The sequence below is a fragment of the Brienomyrus brachyistius genome, chromosome 18, assembly GCF_023856365.1.
Source record: "Brienomyrus brachyistius isolate T26 chromosome 18, BBRACH_0.4, whole genome shotgun sequence".
Lineage (NCBI taxonomy): Eukaryota > Metazoa > Chordata > Actinopteri > Osteoglossiformes > Mormyridae > Brienomyrus > Brienomyrus brachyistius.
In genome coordinates, this window is record NC_064550.1 from 12,251,447 (window position 1) to 12,276,324 (window position 24,878).

Consider the following 24,878-nt stretch of genomic DNA (forward strand, 5'->3'; position numbering starts at 1 on the left):
CCACTAGGTGGTGGTATTTTTGGTATGTAAAGTTAATGCCAAATCTCGTGTGAGCAGCGGGATTAAGAGAGAAGCGGTATTCGTTCAGTACCCACGTATACGCGTAGATTCTCAGGTTAATAAAGTTCGAAGCCTGGTTATACCTGATGTAGTGAAGTTACTACAGACTCGGATTCCCACACAGTGATAAACTACTCTTTCTGTTTCCAAATATAGTCTTAATGCTAAATTCGGTTTATTGGGCAGTGCAGTTTTGGTGTTGGTATAGGTCGTTGGCTTGTTGAATTTCCCGCTGTCCCAGAAAATTTTAATTAAATGAACTTACTCAAAAACCAATTTGGAGGCAAGTACACATTCGCCGTAAAATGCTAGGTAATTTCTTGTCATAACAGCGCAAATGCACATGAGTAAGCACAAATGCACATAAGCGAGTACGCATTTGCGCTGTTATTACAAGAAATGACCGAACATTCCAACTTTCATACGGAGAATGCGTACTTTGCGTACCAGTAATGTCCATCCCTGTTTATAACGTATTAGATTCTTTCACATCCTGTCCAGCATAAGCAATTTGGAGATTATTATATGCACAATTTGTATTGGCCGATATAAGTTTGTTATGCTTCCAGTAGCTTAGTCATCTTCAGCTATGGCCTATTGAATCCTTTCTGTTAATTCTCTTCCCTTATATTTTTAACCATCTGTGCACCGAATTGCCTCAAATACAGCAGGAAAACTCACAGATTAGTTTAGCATTTTTTATTCTAAATTAAAATAAACAAATAGGCCTAAATGAATAATAGTCTGGGATATTGTATTCGGTAACACGCTGGAAGATGAATTGATGGATTAAATAATACATATGAAAGTATAAAATCTTGAACAAGTATGTATAGTTTGCTTTGTATAGTTAATGTTTTGAAGACTAGCGTCTGTCTGCCTTAAGCCTATGTTTTATATATAGTTTATACTTCACTTTTCCGCGTGCGCAGGTGGTGTTTATACGACATTTGGCTGCGGTTGCGGATGGCCGCGGCTGGTGCTGCATACAGCAGTGGTATTCCACCAAACCAGGTGAGGACAGATGTACTGCAACAAGCAAAAATACAAGAAGTGTAGTGAAACGGGTGAAGTTTTGTGAACCGTTTTAAAGTTATTAGTAACAGTTTGGGCAGTATTACGGTAACAAGGTATACCACAGTATTTTGAAATCCTTACGACAAAATTAGTCGAGATCTCAACCCCCAATCCGCTAGGCAAATTTTATCGCCAAAACTTCAAAATGGCAATATAGTGCTGCTTTTTAAAATATCCACCTCGGTATTATTTCTGGACAGTATGAAAAATTAAATATGCGGGTTCGTCTGACCCTCAAGATCACTATTATTACAACTATTCTTCCACTATTCTTCCGTCGTTGACCGCTGATCTGTGAAAGTGCACTCTGCCACCTACTGGAAATATCAAATCAATTACCTTGTATATGCGCAAGGTTTCCGCGAGACTTAAAATTCTGCTGGGCTACACGCGCAGTCCCATTTTCCACAACCAAAAGCGCATGCGGAAAAATGAAGTATGAATTAGCCTTTACCGCACCCACCCCACCCCGCTTTTTTACTTCTTATTTTTTATAGTATTATTATTGGGCATATTCGATAAATAGTACTCATTGATCGATATATTTCTAAAAATCCTGATATAGGTATATTCCAATAATTTGATGTTCATAACATTTTTTATGGCACTTCATTTCTACGCCCGTAAAGTACACACTTCCAAGGACTCTGACGAGAAACTAACGTGCATTCATCTGCAACCAAACGAAATTTTAACTCTTTAATGTCTCGTTCGTGGAGTTCTGTTCTTTCTGTTCATTTTAAGCTTGTTTTTATTCACTTCATTTTTAAATCATAACAAATATCCTATAGGCTACGTGTCAGTAGAATATTTTCTTTACGAAAATATGGATTACGAAATGGATTACGCCTGGATCTGTACAATCGTTTCGAAAAGTAAACTTTAAATATTTTAATTCAGGTTTATAATGGGAAAATGACAAGCATACGATTTCACATCTACATGTTAACAATTTTTTATTAATAACCAAATGCTGAAATTTCTATATGTGTCACGCGTCCGGACCTGTAGAACCAGTTACCCTTCCCCCGTCGCCGCCTTCTGTTAATTAAATACACCGCTATATAATTATTCACATATGAATTTAACACTCTACTCTGGCTCCGTTCTTCCTTTTTTGGCTACTGCGCGTTACTCTCCATACCGAACCTTCGTGACAAGTGTTTTTTTTTTCCACCTTTGCTCGAATTTCCGACTTTTTGAATCACGATTACGTTCTTTTTTCTGTTAGAGTTCTATTTCCTGACGATTTGTCCAATTGACGATTATGAGTTGTTGATACTGTTTTTGACTTTCGGCAAAAATAAAATCATGACTGTGAGATCTGACAGGTGTGTCCGCCCATGACATTCTATCAGCATGTGATTTATGTCGAATAATTACCTGATCATTACTATTTTTATTAATATTAGGTCAGGATGATGTTAGCTACCATAGATGCAGACTAATGCCTTTTTACTGGAAGCCCATGAATCCCCAGTGTTCCTGGAGGAATTATTGGGGGGAGGGGGGTTACAGACACATAGCATAAATTGATGAAATGTCATTTGTTTACACAAAACATAAGAAATTTACAAACATAATGCAAAAAAAGTTTGGGACCCACCACCCCCTAGTCTTTGCTTATTAGTTAGGCCAACCCAGGCTTAATGCATAAACAACACTGCCCCTCTTGCTCTCCATGAGGGTCAGCCAGTATGCTCCCCTGGAGCTGGGGGTTAGGGGCTTTGCTCAAACACCCATGGACTGTTCTGCCAAGGCCAGGGGAATCTACGTGTATTCCGCAGAGCAGCAGTAGGCAGCCCTGATCCCGCAGTGTTGCCATCCAGCATATTTTCTATCGTACATGATAAGTCGCTATCTATGTGAGGTCAGATGTGGTTCATCAGAGACCAGGTAGGATGCAAAACCTGCTGGAAACTCCAGGATCACGGTTGCATACTTGTTACAAAGGTATCTGGAACTAATACTACTGGTTAGAAACATGTGACTGCCGTGGTGCATCCAGTAAGAATGTATATAGAAGATGTTTTCTTCAACTTAAGGAAGACTTGTGAAAATTATTAACAAGGCTCTTGTTTGTTTGCTTCTATAAGCAGAAAATAACACACACGCGGAGTCACGGCGGAGACTCGCGGTATCCAAATAATAAACCATTTAACAATATTAACAGTTATCTTACTATGACTTTAAGTTTACATCCCGCCAGTTTAAGGAGCAACAATAAATAATTATGATTTATGAATTAAAACAATAGGCATATGCTGGGCTAAACTAATAAGCCGATATGTTAACATGGCATCGCATGACAGCCGAGGTAAACGCAACACAAATGTACATGAATAAATTCACTATTAAACATTCGAAACAAGGCATTCATGCAAGGGAATATCCGCTCCGCTTATGCTTATGAGTGACTCATTTATCGTTAACAATGAATATATCCCAAACGCAAAAATATATTTCTCATACAATGCACATGTGTAAACAAATACTTTCAGGTATATGAATTTAAGCATGGTGTCACGGGGGCACTGCCTTCCTGCTCCAACCCCTCCAACTCCCCCCTCCAAAAAAAAAAAAACGCCGCTGTATGCCAGTAGTTTTGGTTTTAGTTTTTTTTGTAATTGCAGTTCTGACCAATTGCCAGTCGTCTTTTGAAGGTCGTCTTTTACATTGAAATAGCGCGGAAACTCACGCACACATCTGCGTGCGTCATCGTTTCAGATGAGATACACCCTGATACCGCCATGGGTTTCCCGGTTCTCTACGTCTCGACTGAGTTTCTGCAAAGTGTTCTATGCATTATTCATAACAGGGGTGTAGCCTAATATGTTACAACATTATTATTCTACAGCTAATTAACCAGTATGAAGAGCCGTGGACCATCCCTGTGGACCAAGATACCGTCCTGAATATCAGGATGCAGGGATACACACTGGACTGAAAATCAAGATATATGTTTTAGCATCTACCGGTGTTGGTAAAAAATAAATAAACAAACAAATGAATGAACATACAAAAAAGAGGAACAAAACTCATAACTGAAATAAAAAGACAGAAAACGTGCTATCCAGTGTTATTAAAATGCGTGTAATTAAAATGTGTGGTCCAGTATTATTTTTCAGTTCAGTTTTTATTCTATGTACATTTCAATTTTCATTTAAAATACAGTTCAGTTCCAGTTAGCTTTCAGTGTGATTTTATTGTTTTTTATTTATTTTTTTTAACATAGATTTCTACTTAGGATTTATGTGTTTCAGGATAGACTGAAAGTTGAACGCGTCTCATTTTTAAAGACTCCGAGACGAACAGACAATTCATAGAGATCACCATATATCGGTCCAATGTGTTCATTTTGGAAGATATAGCCAGGTGATATTTAAACTTACATAACTACTAAAATAACGGCGATGATTGTGTAGGACGACCAGCCATTCTCCGTAGTAGTGGGCCACGGATTTCAGCGGCTCATTCACCAATTTAAGGAAATAAGGAATACCCCCCCCCACACACACACACACACAATTGCTGCACCCATAAAAGCGAACAAAGATTTTGTCATTTATGGAAGTTACTTTTGATGCTGATTTCAGAAATACGCTTAGAATCTGGCATCACTCATAGCGTGAATGAGTAAAATGAGTGAAGTCATTTTAGGCTATATTGATAGCATGTAATGTGTGGACTTAAAGTTTAAGACAAGACGATAAGGTATGATTAACTTTACTATTCTCAAACAGGGAAATGTCGGCGTTAGAGCAGCGATTACAAACATAATCGGACAATACCTACATAACAGAATAGTACAAATGGACATTATCCATCCATCCATCCATTTCCCAAATCGCTTATCCTACTGGGTCGCGGGGGGTCCGGAGCCTATCCCGGAAGCAATTGGCACGAGGCAGGGAACAACGCAGGATGGGGGGCCAGCCCATCGCAGGGCACACTCACACACCATTCACTCACACATGCACACCTACAGGCAATTTAGCAACCGAATGGACATTATTATTTTATAATAATAATACATTTAGGGGAAATTAATTTATTTCTATTTGTGACCAATTTCATGATTTACAGAAGGGAAAAAGTAACTAACTGTCAGTCTGTTTCTCCGGGGTGTTCAACATTTGGACATGTTCAGACAGGATCCTGTCCTCTATCCGATAAGGAAAAACAACATCAATTCAGGCGGAATCTGAGTATTCTGGCTGATGTCTGCTGGACCCTTACGAGGGTTGGTCCTGAGGCCAAATACAGCAGAAAGTCAACCACACGCCTGCCTTTCGGATGACGTAATTCCATCACGCACACTTACTGTAAAATATGTATAGTATAAAGTATAATTTTGAATCCCTCCAAATCCTTGGATGATAAGGAAATTACAAATAGATACAAAAATTCGGTAAGATTAATCCGTCTTAAAAAGTAAACGATTTGTGGATCAGCGTAATTAAAGATCAAAAAGTCCCGAAACAAACAGAAAAATCATTATGTATTTACTTTAGCTAAACAGCATTTTTAAAATGGCAACGGAAAGCATGTGACGTTTGTTTTTTTACTTATGTTTCAGTTTTGGAAGCTATGTAGATTTCGTTTAATTGCAATTAAAAATTACGTTCGAATCTTATTTTATGTCATTTTACGAAAACGTGTTCTTATCATTTTAGTTTTCGTTTATGATAATAACCCTGGTTTGGTCAAAATAACAAACCAATGAACTGCACTACAGTTCCAGCCGGGTGTGTCTGCTGGTTACGCAAAAGCAAACAACTGCATTGTTGTTAGTTGTTTAATCAAACGAGACAACTGGCCTAACAAGATTTTCGGGAACAACCTTCTTCGGCGTTAGATACGAGCTTTCAGTGGTGTCAACTGAAACCAGTTTAGAGTTTTTTCTTTCTAAGAATTAATGGACAGCAAGATAGAATCAAGTTTTACAAGAGGGCTACAAGGTGTTCTGTTTGTCACATAATGGAAACTCCTCCCCCTTTACAAAGCTTATAAACAAAGAGGAACCAAGAAAAGACCCCACTTCTGTTTCATCTCTGGCTGACACTAACCACTGCTCAGGGAGTTGCTCATTTGTTCTTGACTGTAGAGAATTATAGAAAAAGTTCACGATGGCATCCATGGGAAAGGAGCTTCTAGGATTGGCCCTGGCCATCATCGGATTTCTTGGGGTCATCATCGTCTGCGCCCTGCCCATGTGGAGAGTGACTGCCTTCATTGGAGCCAACATCGTGACTGCGCAAATCATCTGGGAAGGTCTGTGGATGAATTGCGTGACCCAGAGCACGGGGCAGATGCAGTGCAAGATCTACGACTCCATGCTCGCCCTGCCCCAGGACCTGCAGGCCGCCCGCGCCCTGGTCGTCATCTCCATCATTGTGTCCTTCTTTGCCATCCTGCTGGCCGTGGTTGGCGGAAAATGCACCAACTGCATCGAGGAGGAAGCTTCAAAGGCAAAGGTGACCATCGGCAGTGGCATTGCCTTCATCATCGCTGGTATCCTCTGCCTCATCCCAGTCTGCTGGTCAGCTAACACAATCATCCAGGATTTCTACAACCCTCTGCTGACGGAAGCCCAGCGCAGAGAGCTGGGAGCCTCACTGTACATTGGCTGGGGAGCTGCTGGTTTGCTGATCCTAGGTGGTGGCCTGCTGTGTACCTCGTGCCCCCCCAAGGAGGATAAAGGCTACAATGTTAAGTACTCCCAGCCAAGATCTACAGCTAATAGCAAGGCATATGTTTAAGAGTGGTGGGCAATTCCGGAAATGGAAACGACAACCATCAAACGCTTTATTTTTGGCATTTCCTTTGTCATTCACGTTTTGTTTTTTGTACCGAGTTAAAACCTCCGATTAAAATACGGACAAATGGACGAGTTCTGTAAAATGACAAAAATAAGTGTTTTGGACAGTGGACTGGATAATTGTCACTGAAGAGAGAGACAGGTGCGGACTTAACCACAAAAGTCTGTTACAAACCAAAATTTTTACATGTACGGGGGTGCGCGTATAATACATCTTCTCAGATCTCTACGTATAAAGCATATATGTGTTTCTGTAGCATTATGGCTTGTTATAAACAAATGGTGCCCGCGATTCTTAGATTTCTGCCAGCTATTGAAACAGTCCATGTAGTTTCGCTTATTACTGTATACAGGGGCGTCAGAAGCATTTTGAATGTCGGGGGGGGGGGGGGGGGGGGACACACACTGGCATAAAACTAATATTTTATATGAAATGTGTGTGTGGGTGGGGGGGTCCAAACGAATAATTATGAAATGTGAGGGGAACACGTCCACCCCAGATTTAATGGCGGCGACGCCCATGACTGTATAACATACAACTGAATTGTGTTTTTTTTTTTTTTAATCCAAGCACGGGAATCAAAAATCGGAGACTGTTTCAAATGTGTAAATTAAAATAAATATTTTGAAAAAACATATTAACAGTGTGTGAGTTCTGAATTCATGTTACGCGTGAAAGCCTGGGTTATAAAAATAGTTACATTTTTCCCTTCGCTAATTCAATTATCCTGAGAACCCTCGGGGGATATACTATAATAGCAAGATGTTGCAAAACCACTGGTCTTGTATTATTGTGCCCAAAGTTAAATTTAGTGTGTTCGTCTTTGTTAAAGTCCTATAGTGCAAATAACGACGTTAAAGTTCCAGGAAGTCATTGCTTATATTTGGGGCTTGAAAGCTACGCCAAACCGACAAAAAAAATTTAATGTAATAAAAAGAATACAAATAATAAAATAAATGAAAAATGCATTTAGAAAACAATAATTATGCGCTGCCTGGATCACATACATGGACAGGAATAATGATTTGTTGGTGTATAAACAAGATGTCGTCCATAATTTGATTAAGGCTCATTCTTCAAATTGAAGAAATTCACAAATGTTTTAACTGGTTTGTCATTTGAATTACAATTTCATGCATTTATATATAGTTTTAAACGAAAATACCGTATAGTAGTTTTATCACCGCATAAAACTCCCACTTCGAGCCTATAATGTTTTTTTTGTGTTTGTTTCATTATGGACTTTTAATAAGTTTCTGTTACTTTCAGACGATAAGATGAATGTAGTAACATCTGAAAGCCACATTACGTTTACTTGTTTATTAATTTTAAGGTTATCACATCAAGTGACGTCTTCGGCACTTCTGTTTTCGTTGAAGAACGAAAAACATGCTTTTGCGGCTGAAGTTCTATAAAGTTTTTAATCCACCTGAGAGTTACCTTTTTCACAGCCGGGGTGTGGGCGAAGCCAACAAATAGAGGAACAGTTTACATTCGTTCCTGTATAGAACATAATATACAAAATAAATAATAGCACAGTTTCCTCTGGGACCAAGATTTAAGTCTCAAGCCATGGGGTTCCATGTGTGCCTGTTCTCCCTCTATATCTCCGCACCCCAAAAATATGCTGAGGTTAATTGCAGTTGCCAAATTGCCCGTAGGTGTGCATGTGTGAGCGACTGGTGTGTGAGAGTGCCTTGCGATGGGATGGCGTCCCATACTGAGTTGTTCCCTGCTTTGCCTAGGTAACCTTGGGGATGAGCTCCGGAACCCCGCGACCCTGAATAGGATAAGCGTATACGGAAAGCGGATGTAATGTAATCCAAAACCAGTTTGCAGGTAGGGCTAAGTACTGACATTTACAAAGGTGATACTTGGGGATTTGACGTAATATATTGAAGAGAAACCTAGATTAAATAAACAATTAAATGCTGGAGGCTAACAGACGAGGAAAGTTGAAGACTGTAACCGCTTGCTTTCTACTCCACGCACCAAATAAAACACCACGTCCAAAGACACGGTTAGCACGTCGGTGCAGTGGCGAGTACCGTTGCCCCCCCATTTCAAAGACCTGATTTCGGTTCTGTGCTCCGACAGAGCTTAGAAATTCAGCCAAATTGTACGTAGGTAGGAATGGGTGCGCGATCATCGTTGGGTAATAGGCACAACAATCAACTGTAGGTTTTTCGCACGGAAGATGAAAGACAAGAGAGCCCAACAAATCAATCATTCAGCTAAATTGACCAAAAAATAAATACACTTAAAATGAATTGCTATTAGACATTAACACAAGCCAATTTTTCAAATGTAACTTCACTATATTATTTTATTTAATTGAACTGCACATGTTCAAATATCATTTTCATCTGACCAGCAGGGGGCTTCAATCGCGTTTGGTTAGGACCGCTGTGACACTACATACGACAAGCGGCCATACAAAATGGGTGGATAGTTTTTTTTTTTCTTAATTACATGTTACAATGATTATGACCTTAAATTCATTTGTCTGGAGTAGCAGCAATTTAATTTCACTGCTGGTAAACCAGTACATTCATGTATGTGACAAATAAAATTCTCGAATCTTATCCAGGAAAGTTATTGTAAATTATATTCCTCAAATTTCTTGCAATATTTCACTAAAACAAACCACACAGGTATAACCACTTCATTTTGTTTTATTTTTCCAAAACATTCCTTCGTCATTATGCATCTAGAACAAGGGTTCAAACAGCCTCGTCTACTGAACCAAGTGTGTAGCCACATAGCAGAATTGGGAGTCAGACCACCCCCATTACCTCACTAGTTACACGTTCGACATGTTCGGTCTTTCAACTGTGTCTTCAGCTCCGTAGTGCCACATGGACCCGACGCATCCTGTAAGGCGTGAGGGCGAACTGACTCCACATGTTTTCATACCTACATATGCTGTGTCAGTATAATGCTTTTTGACTGCGACTGTGTCATTTCTGGGTGGCACGGTCGTAGATTTCGGTATGCACAGTAGGGACATCCATCCATCCATTTTCCAACCCGCTTATCCTTCTGGGACGCGGGGGGTCCGGAGCTTATCCCGGAAGCTATGAGCACGAGGCAGGGAACAACCAAGGACGGAGGGTGGGGGGGTGTCAGTCCATCGCAGGGCCAGTAGGGACACATCCTTACCAATACTGTAGGAGTACCGTGTATTGTTAAGAGGGTGGGGGTGGGGGGGTTAAAATCTGATTTAGTCCTGAAACCAAACCTACGCCCAGGCTGGGATAAGGCCAATTCATGCTTCACTTTTCCACGTCCAGATTTTCATGTACGTTGCTTCGTGTCGAATCTGCGAGTGCCAGGCAATTGACTAGATGTGTCCAGTAGGTGGCAGCACTGACTTTCACCAAGAAAGAGTACAGGAAGAGCATTAGTCGTAGTAGTTATGGTGAGCAGTTGTACCTGGCGTTGCGGTGGTACCCCCATATAAAATTTTTCATACTCTCCATACATTACACAGTATACAGTACAGTGGTGGGTCCTGACTAATTATGTCGTAATGGGCGTATAAAACTGCTGCTGTGATATGCCGTATGCCTTATTACCGTACACCGTCTAAGCCTAGAAACAATTTTAAAACAGTTCATAAAAGGTTTCACTACGTCTTCAACGTGTCTTTAAATTGCATTTCTCAATAATGTTGTGATTTTCATTAGACAGTCATTATTATAAAATATTATTTCACACAACGCAAATGTGATTACTTAAATAATTCGAACTATATTTCACAATGAAGTTACATTTTTTTTTTTAATTTCCAAATTTCATAATGCTTCTTTTCATAATAATGGTGCGCTCTGCCAATCACTTTTACATTTCACTACACTGCTTGTCTTTTGTATGTTTCTGTTGCAATCTGCCCCCAAATGATGGAATATCACTAGTGTATGCTTGGCATGCACCAACGGCTACCGTTTTCGTTCACCGACAAATGTACTACCAACACAAGATTCCGCACGCATAACACAGGCAGCAGACCGAAAGCACGCGCGGGAAAGGCAGGTATTAACCAGCCTTTAGGTGGTTTGTGAAGCAAGAGCGAAATTATAGACACACACATATACACACACACACTTTCTGGGTTGCCAACAATCATGCATCTGGCGTGACGACACTCACACTTTCAGACTTTCACACCCATGCAAGAAATCTTATGGCAAATCGATATTATTCCATTATAAACCTAAAATAAATTAGCTACATCAAAACCATTTGGGTAGTTTGCAAACCCTAGAGACTATTCACGTGGTAATAAACCTGTTACAAACATGCAAATGGGGGCAAGTTGGCAACCATGTACTTTTAAAATGAGCAAATTTTCCAAAATTAAGGAAGAGGTAAAGGAACTGATTACCTGAATTAATGCTTGCTGGTCATTACTTGCTTTACCCGTATAGATTATTGATTTGCTTTATCTGTTAAAACAAGCCAATGACATGAAGTCATCGTTTGAAGGCCAGTTACGTCAACTGATTACAATCTTACTGGTTTCACTGCAAATAGAGAAAGAAAAAAGAATGAAGTTTGACAGGAAGTTCCATCCATGAAGCCGTTTCGTCTGGAGGAGGTGGAGAGAAACTACAGTGAGAATATATAACAGAGGTCAGCAGAGAGAGGACCAGACGCCTCTCTGTCCTGCTTATTGTGTTACTGGCTCCTGAGAAAGCTACACATTGAAGAGAAGACTCACAATGGCATCTATGGGAAAGGAGATTCTAGGATTGGCCCTGGCCATCATCGGATTTCTTGGGGTCATCATCGTCTGCGCCATGCCCATGTGGAAGGTGACTGCCTTCATTGGAGCCAACATCGTGACTGCGCAAATCATCTGGGAAGGTCTGTGGATGAATTGCGTGACCCAGAGCACGGGGCAGATGCAGTGCAAGGTCTACGACTCCATGCTCGCCCTGCCCCAGGACCTGCAGGCGGCCCGCGCCCTGGTCGTCATCTCCATCATTGTGTCCTTCTTTGCCATCCTGCTGGCCGTGGTCGGCGGAAAATGCACCAACTGCATCGAGGAGGAAGCTTCAAAGGCAAAGGTGACCATCGGCAGTGGCATTGCCTTCATCATCGCTGGTGTCCTCTGCCTCATCCCAGTCTGCTGGTCAGCTAATACAATCATCCGGGATTTCTACAACCCTCTGCTGACGGAAGCCCAGCGCAGAGAGCTGGGAGCCTCACTGTACATTGGCTGGGGAGCTGCTGGTTTGCTGATCCTAGGTGGTGGCCTGCTGTGTACCTCCTGCCCCCCCAAGGAGGACAAGGGCTACAATGTTAAGTACTCCCAGCCAAGATCTACGGCTGATAGCAAGGCATATGTTTAAGAGTGGTGGGCAACGCTGGAAATGGAAACGACAACCATCAAACGCTTTATTTTTGGCATTTCCTTTGTCATTCACGTTCTGTTTTTGTACCGAGTTAAAAACATGGATAGATTTATTAAAATACGGACAAATGGACGTGCCATGGACTCATAAACCGAGTTCTGTAAAATGACAAAAATAAGTGTTTTGTACAGTGGACGGGACAATTCTCACTGAAGAGTGAGAGCCGCGCGGACTTTGCGGAGTCGCAAAAGTCTGTTACATGTATGGGGGCGTAGTTGTAAAATATCATCTCAAATGTATACGTATAAAGTATGTGTTTTATATGTGTTTTTATTTCATGTGGCTTGTTATGAAGAAATGGTGGCAGCGTTTCTTAGATTTCTAAAGCGATGAAAATAGTACAGCACGCGCCATTATAATTTACGCAAAACTGTGATCGGACAGTAAAGAAATGTGCCTTTGTTCCTTACTGTACGTATAACATACAACTAAATTGTGTCTTTGTTTAAAAATCCAACTGGAATAAAACGAATCATATGTAGTTCTAAAGCTGTAGAATTAAATTACAATAAATATTTTGAAAATCATATTAACAGTGTGTGAGTTCTCAGTTCGCGTTACGCGTGAAAGCCTGGGTTATAATTAGGGTTACATTTCCATTTCCATCCAGGTACCTTAAAAACACCCCGGCAGAACACAACAACAGGGAAATGTCAGGGAACTACTATCTTTGTTAAGTGATAATAGCGACGTTTGAACTCCAGGAAATCATTGCTTAAATTTGGGGATTGAATGTACCATGTACGCCAAACAAAAAAATGCACGTAGAAAAAAGAGATTATGCTCTGAAATACATTTATGGGCAAGAATAATGACTTGCTGGTATACTGGTATATAAACATTATATCGTCCTGGGTTATTCCCTGCCTGATAGGATCCGGACTCCTGCGAACCCGCATAGTTGGATCGTCCTCAGTACTGATTAAGGCTCATTTTTCAAATGAACGTGTTTTAGTTATTTGTAATTTGAATTACAATTTCATATATACTGTGATGGACTGGCCCCCCGTCCTGGGTTGTTTCCCGCCTCGTGGCCGTAGCTTCCGGGATAGTCTCTGGACCCCCCCGCGACCCAGAATGATAAGTATATATATATGTATATATATGTGTGTGTGTGTGTTTTACCACATAAGTAGACCTATATATGTATATATACACACACACACACACGCACATTGAAAATATAGTGATTTTATTACCGAACTTTTTGCGGGTATGCAGCTTTGATATATGCAGTCCCTGGTTTTGAGTCTCCATTCCAACTCCATGTGTATGGGGTCTGTATATTTGGCCAAAGTGTCCGTAGGGCATGAATGTGTGTGAAGTCTACGATGGGCAGGCTCCGGAAGCCACATTTTCAAACAGTTAACTGAATTTGATATGTTTAAATAGGACCCCGCTGCGATACTAAATAGCATTTTCATTTGACCAGCAGGGGGTGCAATTACACCCTCGGTAAAATCGGCTTTGCTTTTAACCACTGCGCCCCTACATAGGACAAGCGAGTATAAAAAATGGATGGATGGTTACTTAAATTACACTATGATTTCGACTTTATGTCTTGTTTGTGTATCTGGAGTAGTGGCAGTTTTATTTCACAGCTGGTGCACTAGTACATAGGCATGTTTTCACTATCACTAAATTATTGCTTGATCAAATAATTTGAGTTGACCGCGATTCTTTTGCATAATCCCTGGAATCGTTTTCATTCTTCTGCATAAAAATAGTTTGAGGAAACAGAAATATTGTCTTTCTATAACTATTTCCATGGACCCAGAGTGCATTTCCCAAAAGCATAGTTACTAACTACGTTAGCATATTTTGCTAATGTAGTTGCTACCTGTTATCACCTTGCATGGTTTGAACTACACAGTTACTGCAAGTGTTTCACGAAACCATACTTCGAACTATGGAGGTAACTACGTTGCTAACTTACATAGCACAAACCATAGTTAAGCGACACAGGAGTTTCCCAAAACCATAGTTAGAACGTACTTTTTCAAACACTGTCCTTAAGTTGTGTAGTTCAAATCACAGCACTCCTGCTATAGTTATAAGCAGTTCCTGCAGTGGATTGCACCAGCTAAGGCTAAATTCAATCTTAGCTATTGGAGTTTACGTACCATTAAAAAGAATCAGTTGCACCACGCAACTAGTCTCAGCGTAGCGCTAAATTATAATGTAAATTTTACGCTACTGTAACATTAGGTGTAAGGTCCATCATACCAAAAAGTGTTTAAAAGTGTTGAAAATGCCACAGATATAATTAACCTAACAAAACACTTGCAACACTTTGTTTCTAACATGTAATAGTATGACGTTAGAGATAATTTTAGTGATTTGTTATCTTTTCCACTAATTTAGGATAAAACAAGGTTGCTGGCTTGATACGTCAACCTTAATGTAGTCAGCAAACGCTAGCTGGAAAGCTAGAGAAATGTGTTGCCCTGCCGTTATTTGTTTTGCTTAAACACCGTTTGTATTTCTTGAGCTGGACCATCTCATGTAGCAGAACAAACGTCAAGCACTTACACTAAATGTCTGCCCCACAAATTTGATAAACATACTACTGGTGTTATGATGCACAGGGCACAGACTAGGGAAACTGGAGCAGGACTCAAGGAATCGGGTACAAACAGCGGCTTCACAAATTAATGGCTGAACTTATAAGGCACTCAGACATGGACTAAAATACACCAAAATAATCAACACAACTGGAAACATGGGGATTCCACACGAGGCAAACTAGGGTGCATGGCACACATGAGGATCGGATGACAGGCGCATGACAGAAACCCCCCCCCCCCTCCCCCCCCCCCCCCGATCCCCTAAAGGCGTGCACTGGGGACACGAGAGTACCTGGGGAGACAAAAGCAACATTGACGAGCCAAAAGGAACAACAAAGGTACAAGGGACAGGCAAGATAAGAACCAGAACAACAACAGAACGAATGCAGACATGAACAGGGACACCAGCAATGGAGGGACAACAGCAGGGGTGACCAACGAGGCATCGGAGGCAGGACCGCAGGCGACCGCCGAGCAGGAGCCAGGGGGACCGCAGGGCAGGCGGGACCCAACCTCGGTGCAGGTGTCCTCTCCCTCTGCGGGACACTGAAAGATAGGGATCTGGCCAGGAATTGCTATGACAGAGTCGTGACCCACCAGAGGGGTTCGTGGTGGCAGTAGTTTAGGGAAATTCCCGAGGGGTCTCACCCGAGCTCCTTCTCCATCTCCACCCACTCGGGTGAAGCGGCGGCTGACATGTCAGGCGTAAACACCGCCTGGTCAAGTTTCAGGAGGGGCTCCTCTTGACACGCCGCAGGGGAAACAGCGGAGACCGAGACAGACCCCAAGAAGACACTCAGCGTGTCTTCCCATCGACGCTCTCCCTGCTTATTCTTTTTGCTGCCAGCTTTGGTGGAGTCTGGAGCACTTCCAGCAGCTCCGTTACCGGACCATAGAGCAGTTCACTCTCCAGGGCTACCTGCTACATCATTGACTCTGCTACCCTTCTCCTTATCTGCCTCTAGTTTTTCCACAAGGTGCGAATCCTCATACAGGGACATCTCCTCCAGGATATCCCTCGTCCGGGTGGCAATGGCTTGAGCCGCGGGGTCTTCCCGAACCTTGGACTGACTGAGCCAATAAATTACCTCATCAACCAAGCCGAGGTACTCTACCTCGGTGAGGCAAGGTGTCTCCTTAGGGAGTTTAGTCATTCTGATATGATGCACAGGGCACGGACCGGGAAACAGGGAACAGGACTCAAGTAATCTGGTGAACACGGGGTTTAATCAGGGTAAAGACAGTCAGGAACAAACAGCAACAAGGTTAATGACTGAACTCACGAGAGGCACACAGACACGGACTAAAATGCGCCAAAATGATCAGCACAACTATACCGAAAAACAATAACACAATAACAAAAAAACAATAACAAATCATAGTTCGTAAATTTGTTGATGCAGAACTGTGTGTTTGCCAGGTCAGACTAAACTGTGTTGTGCATAGTGAAGCTGCAGTTGTATCTTAGCGTACAGTATAAAACCTTCTTTGGGAATGTAATTTTGTCACTGCTTCAATATTTAAATAATTACTTGTATCTTTTATTTAATTGTGACATATTCTACAATTTCTCTAAATTGACTGACAACCACCAATACATTGTACAGTGAATACATCCATAATTTTGTTATTTTGGTACCAATACCCAGCAAGCTACTTAGCGAACACATTTTCTACATTGCACCGTACACGTCACATTACATTTTTGGGATATAGTCATACTTCATTTGTTAGTTATTTTGCACTAACAAAGTATGATGCATCATTAATGCCGTACGAGAACCGCACTCCGCAGCTAGAGACAAGTACCACCTACCCTATTTGTACCTCACACATCTGCGCAGCATCACACTCTGCAGGCTGGAGGTGTGCGCATGTCAAAATGTTTGTGGTTGTGTTGAAAGCTGGGCATGTCTACAGCAACAGAGTGTGGCGGCCTGACCGTCGGGTCTCCTTCTGAAATAATGTTTGTTTGAGAGCATTTTTGGCCCATAGAATGAACTTTCCACAGACCCACCTTTCAACAAGCCAAATACTGCATCCCGCAGAAACTCACATCTCTGTAAGAGAGGTGATCTTCTAATGGAAAGCAGGACCATGACATATCGCAGGGGACAGACGCTGAAAAAGGAGAAGACAAGACACCCAGCCCAGCACCGACAGACATACGAATGGCATACAATACAGACAGAAAAACAATGGAGTACGTAACAAATAGTTAATAATAAAAAGGGAATTATTAATATTAATAAAAACACTAAAAATAGTTACGAAAACCACAAAGCACAAGTTTGGAGATTAAGACAAGTATTGGCATTTTCTTAAGAACAATCGAACTGTATGTGAACATTTGTGTTGTCAGTGGTTCTCTGCCAGCAGGAGTTTCTAACTTTGCCAGCAGCCATTGTGTTTCTCTTCACCATTATTGTACTTTTGAATTCTTCATATTTTACCATAATTCACTGTTCCACTGCATTGAAATATGTAACCTTGTCACAATGCATGCTCACGTGATTGGTTGATTGTTGCACACGGCACACTTTTATGTGCATGCACTCAGGCAGTAATCTTGAGCTGGGTCCCCATTGGAGGGCTGTATCCTTCTAAGGCTGCATTCAAAGACTGAATGCATCTCAGTGGTGTGCTAAACCCGCGCCTTCAAATTCATCCTCCTTTTGGTGAGTCACCAAAAGATCCACCCGATGGATCCTTCACAACTCAGTATATCACAAGATTCATTGCACAGAAGTGAAGTAGGTGTGTCCCGGCTAGGGCATAGGAGTGCCGCTTTGTTACTCAAGTGTAAGGGCTGGAACAGATGGTGACGGCCAGACGATCCCATCAGACAAATCTTTCTCTTTGACCTTCAAAGCATACAACCTACAAAGGCTACACCTTCGTAAGGCACGTCCTTTGAAGGATGCAGGCCCTGAATTTGGAGAGCCTAAATGTCCGCGCAGTGAATCTTGGGATAAGTTAGTCCACAAAGAATCCATCGGCTGGATCTTTTGTGGGCCAGGAAATGAAGGATATATTCCTAGGCTGCATTTGAAGGAGCCATCGAAACAGGACAGCCTTGTTGCGGCACTGTGACGCATTCGGCCTTCGAATGCAGACCCATAATTGGGACACGGCCTCAGTTTCAGTATGAAAACGTGGCTTAATGTAGATTGCTGATAGTCAGTATCACCATACAGTTTATCTCGGATTGCATTTGTTGGGTTTTCTTAAGCTGAAACTTATCTCCTAATGCTGAATTTGTTAAGCTAGTTTTGTGATACAGGCCCCAGAATCTTAGACTGTCCCGCACCATGGCACACCTGCTTTCATGTGAAGTATGAACCTGTCCTTAAGCGAGAGTATGGTTTATGGTATCTACTTTTCATAGCTGCACCACAGGTTTCCCAAAATGTACGATGTATTTTCCCTCATGCCAATACCATATTTACTTAGCTCATTGTCAGTTGTCTCTGCAAGCCATTGCGTTTAAAACAATGTGTTTCATATAGTGGGGTCAAAAATATATATCGTCTGCCCTGTTGTGCCCTCCCCAGTGGAAAAACTAAGAATAGCAGTTTTAACTTAAAGTAAATTTGTGGATTATTTTTCACAAATTAACATTAATAATAACTGTAAAGTCATCTAGCTGGTTAAATTAGAGATCATTTATCAATCCTCCCTATTTCTGGTGGCCCTACTGTGGAACCGATTATCTGGGTAATTTCCAGTGAAGTTGAGAAAGTAGCTATAAGTGGCAATGACCTTTTGGGTTACTAGCTATCGACTGTGGTCTGTTTGAATGCGTCTAACATATACGGTGTTACATAAATAGTCATTTGATGGAGTGCATTTCTTTCTGTGTCATTAGCCTTGTCTGAAATTGCATTACAGATCTCAGGTTCATGTTTGTTACTTACCGTGGTACTAATATCCAAGCTAAGCTAAATGTGTGGTTTAACAATGCTTTGATTATGTACCAAAACAAAGACTGTAGCATGGAGACATAGGCAATAATTAATACAACAAAATGATAACCGGTCTTGTTATGAGCCTGGTGCAGAATCTGAAATGAGTCCTGAATGATTTGTATAGCTCAGATGTTTCATGGTCTTTGGGCTAAGCTCTGGATGTCTTAAGATCCTAGCAACACCCATGATAATTACTCATTTGTCTTGCAAAATCAGGGCAACTCTTTGTCTCTTGCGGGGAGAGTCAGAGTCAAAAAAGTCAGAGACATTTGTGCTCGAAGGTGTTTCATGGAATATTTTATAGAATGGAGTGAAAAATTCAGCAAGGCTTATATGTGGGCTTCATGACAGACTCTACAGAGTAATATTATAGAGTAGTTCTGAGTGTCATTATGTAAGGAAACCATTACGTTTGTGAGCCTCATTGTTACTCTTTATGGTCACTTTGGCACTAATGATGCATCTAATTGTGATAAAGTAGCTTCTACATGTATCAGCGGCTGTAAAGCACAGATACACACACCATCCCAAAACCTCAATAATTTCTGCTAGTTCAGTGCATAAACGAAATGAAAAAAAAAGCAGTTTGACAGGAAAATCCATCCATGAAGCTGTTTCATCTCAAGGAGGTGGAGAGAAACTACACCCTAAGAGTATATAACAGAGGTCAGCAGAGAGGGGACCAGACGCCTCTCTGTCCTGCTTATTGTGTTACTAGCTCCTGAGAAAGCTACGCATTGAAGAGAAGACTCACAATGGCATCCATGGGAATGGAAATTCTAGGATTGGCCCTGGCCATCATCGGATTTCTTGGGGTCATCATCATCTGCGCTCTGCCCATGTGGAGAGTGACTGCCTTCATTGGAGCCAACATCGTGACGGCGCAAATCGTCTGGGAAGGTCTGTGGATGAATTGCGTGACCCAGAGCACGGGGCAGATGCAGTGCAAGGTCTACGACTCCATGCTCGCCCTGCCCCAGGACCTGCAGGCGGCCCGTGCCCTGGTCATCATCTCCATCATTGTGGCCCTTATTGCCATCCTACTGGCCGTGGTCGGGGGTCAATGCACCAACTGCATTGACGATGAAGCTTCAAAGGCAAAGGTAACCATCGGCAGTGGCGTTGCCTTCATCATCGCTGGTATCCTCTGCCTCATCCCAGTATGCTGGGCAGTTAATACAATCATCCGGGATTTCTACAACCCTATGCTGATGGAAGCCCAGCGCAGAGAGCTGGGAGCCTCACTGTACATTGGCTGGGGAGCTGCTGGTTTGCTGATTCTAGGTGGTGGCCTGCTGTGTACCTCGTGCCCCCCAAAGGAGGACAAAGGCTACAATGTTAAATACTCTCAGCCAAGATCTACAGCTAATAGCAAGGCATATGTTTAAGAGTGGTGGGCAACGCCGGAAATGGAAACGACAACCATCAAACGCTTTATTGGCATTTCCTTTATCATTCACGTTTTGTTTTTGTACCGAGTTAAGAACACTGATTAAAATATGGACAAATGGACGTCCCATGGACTCATAAACCGAGTTCTGTAAAATGACAAAAATAAGTGTTTTCCACAGTCGACGGGACAATTCTCACTGAAGAGTGAGAGGCGCGCGGACTTTGCGGAACCGCAGAAGTCTGTTACATGTACGGGGGCGCAGTTGTAAAATATCATCTGAAATGTATACGTATAAAGTATATATGTGTTTCTATAGCATATGGCTTGTTATGAAGAAATGGTGGCAGCGTTTCTTTGATTTCTACAAGCGACGAAAATAGTACAGTACGCGCCATTATAATTTACGTAAACCTGTGATCGGACAGTAAAGGAATATGCCTTCGTTCTTTACTGTACGTATAGCATACAACTAAATTGTGTCTTTGTTTTAAAATCCAACTGCGGGAATAAAACGAATCATATGTAGTTCTAAAGCTGTAGAATTAAATTACAATAAATATTTTGAAAATCATATTAACAGTGTGTGAGTTCTCAGTTCGCGTTACGCGTGAAAGCCTGGGTTATAATTAGGGTTACATTTGCATTTGTTTGTTCAATTACCTTAAAAACACCCCGGCCGAACACAACAACAGGGAAATGTCACGGAACTACTGTCTTTGTTAAGTGATAATAGCGACGTTTGAGCTCCAGGAAATCATTGCTTAAATTTGGGGATTGAATGTACCATGTACGCCAAACCAAAAAAAATGCATGTAGAAAAAAGAGATTATGCTCTGAAATACATTTATGGGCAAGAATAATGACCTGCTGGTATATAAACATTATATCGTTCTGGGTTATTCCCTGCCTGATTGGATACGGATTCCTGCGAACCCGCATAGTTGGATCGTCCTCAGTACTGATTAAGGCTCATTTGATAGGCAATGGACCCCCTGCGACCCAATTGGATAAGCGGTTTGGAAAATAGATGGATGGATGGATGGATGGATGGATGGATGGATGGATGGCTATATAAAATTGAAAATACAGTAAATTTATTATCGAACAAAACTCGTACTACGACCCTGGCGCTTCCGGATCCTATCCCGGAAGCAATGGGCACGAGGCAGGGAACAACCCAGGATGGGGGGCCAGCCCATCGCAGGGCACATTCACACACCATTCACTCACACATGCACACCTATGGGCAATGTAGCAACTCCAATTAGCCTCAGCATGTCTTTGAACTGTGAGGGGAAACCGGAGTACCTGGAGGAAACCCCACGACGACATGAGGAGAACATGCAAACTCCGCACACATGTGACCCAGGCGGAGACTGGTTCCAGAGGCAACAGTGCTAACCACTGCACCACCATGCCACCCCCCTGGTCTCTCATCCATCCATCCATCCATCCATCCATCCATCCATCCATCATCTTCCGCTTAATCCGGGGTCGGGTCGCGGGGGCAGCAGTCTCAGCAGGGAAGCCCAGACTTCCCTCTCCCCGGCCACTTCATCCAGCTCCTCTGGGGGGATCCCGAGGCGTTCCCAGGCCAGCCGGGAGACATAGTCTCTCCAGCGTGTCCTGGGTCTTCCCCGGGGTCTCCTCCCAGTGGGACATGCCCGGAACACCTCCTCAGGGAGGCGTCCTGGAGGCATCCTAATCAGATGCCCGAGCCACCTCATCTGGCTCCTCTCGATGCGGAGGAGCAGCGGCTCTACTCTGAGTCCCTCCTGAATGCCTGAACTCCTCACCCTATCTCTAAGTGAGAGCCCAGCCACCCTGCGGAGGAAACTAATTTCGGCCACTTGCACCCGCGATCTCGTTCTTTCGGTCACTACCCATAGCTCATGACCATAGGTGAGGGTAGGAACGTAGATCGACTGGTAAATCGAGAGCTTCGCCTTTTGGCTCAGCTCTCTCTTCACCATGACAGACCGATACAGCGCCCGCATGACTGCTGGATCCGCACCGATCTACCTGTCGACCTCCCGTTCCATCATTCCCCCACTCGTGAACAAGATCCCGAGATACTTAAACTCCTCCACTTGGGGGAGGACCCCATCCCCAACCCGGAGAGAGCACTCTACCCTTTTCCGGCTGAGAACCATGGTCTCAGATTTGGAGGTGCTGATTCTCATCCCAGCCGCTTCACACTCGGCTGCGAACCGCTCCAGTGAGAGCTGAAGGTCACGGTCCAATGAGGCCAACAGAACCACATCATCTGCAAAAAGCAGAGACCTAATCCTGAGGTCACCGAACCGGACACCCTCAATGCCCTGGCTGCGCCTAGAAATTCTGTCCATTAAAGCTATGAACAGAATCGGTGACAAAGGGCAGCCCTGACGGAGTCCAACCCTCACCAGAAACAAGTCCGACTTATTGCCGCCCATGCGGACCAGGCTCTGGCACCGGTCATACAGGGACCGAACCGCCCTTAAAAGGAAGCCCGGTACCCCATACTCCCGGAGCACTCCCCACAGGACTCCCTGAGGGACACGGTTCGAATGCCCTCTCCAAGTCCACAAAACACATGTAGACTGGTCGGGCAAATTCCCATGAACCCTCCAAAACCCTGCTGAGAGTATAGAGCTGGTCCACTGTTCCACGGCCAGGGCGAAAACCACACTGCTCCTTCTGAATCCGAGGTTCGACAATCCGGCGGACCCTCCTCTCCAGGACCCCTGAATAGACCTTACCAGGGAGGCCGAGGAGTGTGATCCCCCTATAGTTGGAGCACACCCTCCGGTCCCCTTTCTTAAAGAGGGGGACCACCACCCCAGTCTGCCAGTCCAGAAGCACTGCCCCCGATGTCCACGCGATGCCGCAGATACGTGTCAGCCAGGACAGCCCCACAGCATCCAGAGCCTTGAGGAACTCCGGGCGAATCTCATCCACCCCCGGGGCCTGGCCACCGAGGAGCTTTTTGACCACCTCAGTGACCTCCGCCCCAGAAATAGGCGAGTCCACCCCCAAGTCCCCACACTCTGCTTCCATATCGGAAGGCGTGTCGGTGGGATTGAGGAGGTCTTCGAAGTATTCCTTCCACCGACCCAAAATGTCCCATGTTGAGGTCAGCAGCGCACCATCCCCACCATAAATAGTGTTAATGCTGCACCGCTTTCCCGCCCGGAGCCGCCTGATGGTGGACCAGAATCTCCTCGAAGCCGTCCGGAAGTCGTTCTCCATGGCCTCACCAAACTCCTCCCACACCCGAGTTTTTGCCTCAGCAACCGCCAAAGCCGCATCCCGCTTGACCTGCCGGTAGCTGTCAGCTGCGTCTGGAGTCCCACAGGCCAACAAGGCCTGATAGGACTCCTATTTCAGCTTGACGGCATCCCTTACCACCGCTGTCCACCAGCGGGTTCGGGGATTGCCGCCACGACAGGTACCGACCACCTTACGGTCGCAGCTCCGGTCAGCTGCCTCCACAATGGAGGCACGGAAAATGGCCCATTCGGACTCAAAGTCCCCCGCCGCCCCCGGGATATGGGAGAAGTTCTGCCGGAGGTAGGAGTTGAAACTCTCCCTGACAGGGGATTCCGCCAGACGTTCCCAGCAGACCCTCACTATATGCTTGGGCCTGCCAGGCCTGGCCGGCTTCCTCCCCCACCAGCGGAGCCAACCCACCACCAGGTAGTGATCGGTTGACAGCTCCGCCCCTCTCTTCACCCGAGTGTCCAAGACATGCGGCGGCAAGTCCGACGACACGACTACAAAGTCGATCATCGAACTGCGGCCTAGGGTGTCCTGTTGCTAAGTGCACATATGGACACCCTTATGCTTGAACATGGTATTCATTATGGACAATCCGTGACGAGCACAGAAGTCCAATAACAAAACACCGCTCGGGTTCAGATCGGGTGGGCCGTTCCTCCCAATCACGCCCCTCCAGGTCTCACTGTCATTGCCCACGTGAGCATTGAAGTCCCCCAGCAGAACAAGAGAGTCCCCAGGAGGAGCGCTCTCCAACACCCCTTCCAAGGACTCCAAAAAGGGTGGGTATTCTGAACTGCCGTTTGGCGCATAAGCGCAAACAACAGTCAGAACCCGTCCCCCCACCCGAAGGGAGGCTACCCTCTGGTCCACTGCGGTAAACCCCAATGTACAGGCACCCAGCCTGGGGGCAATAAGTATGCCCATGCCCGCTTGGCGCCTCTCCCCGTGGGCAACTCCTGAGTGGAAAAGGGTCCAACCCCCCTCAAGAAGAGGAAGGAAGGAGCCCAAGCCGTGCGTCGAGGTGAGTCCGACTATATCTAGTCGGAACTTCACAACCTCGCGCACCAGCTCAGGCTCCTTCCCCATCAGAGAGGTGACATTCCATGTCCCTAGAGCTAGCTTCTGTAGCCGAGGATCGGACCGCCAAGGTCCCTGCCTTTGGCCGCCGCCCAGATCGCATCGCACCCGACCCCTATGGCCCCTCCCATGGGTGGTGAACCCATTGGAGGGGGGGCCCCGGTGACCCACGTCCGGGCAAGGGAAAACGTGGTTCCAAAATTGTTCTCTTCATAGGGGTTTTCTGGTCTCTC

At 44.0% G+C, this 24,878-nt stretch overlaps 2 protein-coding genes across 2 annotated transcripts; both read left to right on the forward strand.

The window, feature by feature from the left end:
- The first annotated feature begins 5,997 nt into the window (after window positions 1–5,997).
- LOC125712892 (claudin-like protein ZF-A89) lies at window positions 5,998–12,906 on the forward strand. Its single transcript, XM_048983448.1, has 2 exons — window positions 5,998–6,757; window positions 11,677–12,906. The coding sequence occupies exons 1-2, from the start codon at window positions 6,267–6,269 to the stop codon at window positions 12,314–12,316; spliced, it is 1,131 nt and encodes a 376-aa protein (XP_048839405.1). The 5' UTR covers window positions 5,998–6,266; the 3' UTR covers window positions 12,317–12,906.
- LOC125712890 (claudin-4-like) lies at window positions 10,194–20,878 on the forward strand. The gene is made up of 2 exons (XM_048983445.1): window positions 10,194–11,594; window positions 19,581–20,878. The coding sequence occupies exon 2, from the start codon at window positions 19,670–19,672 to the stop codon at window positions 20,300–20,302; it is 633 nt and encodes a 210-aa protein (XP_048839402.1). The 5' UTR covers window positions 10,194–11,594; window positions 19,581–19,669; the 3' UTR covers window positions 20,303–20,878.
- Window positions 20,879–24,878: the final 4,000 nt, after the last annotated feature.

Coding starts and splice junctions, on each gene's coding strand:
- LOC125712892 (XM_048983448.1), top strand. CDS start 6,267: ATGGCATCCATGGGAAAGGAGCTTCTAGGATTGGCCCTGGCCATCATC. Junction 6,758..11,676: donor AGAGAGCTGGGAGCCTCACT/GTACATTGGCTG, acceptor ATTGAAGAGAAG/ACTCACAATGGCATCTATGG.
- LOC125712890 (XM_048983445.1), top strand. CDS start 19,670: ATGGCATCCATGGGAATGGAAATTCTAGGATTGGCCCTGGCCATCATC.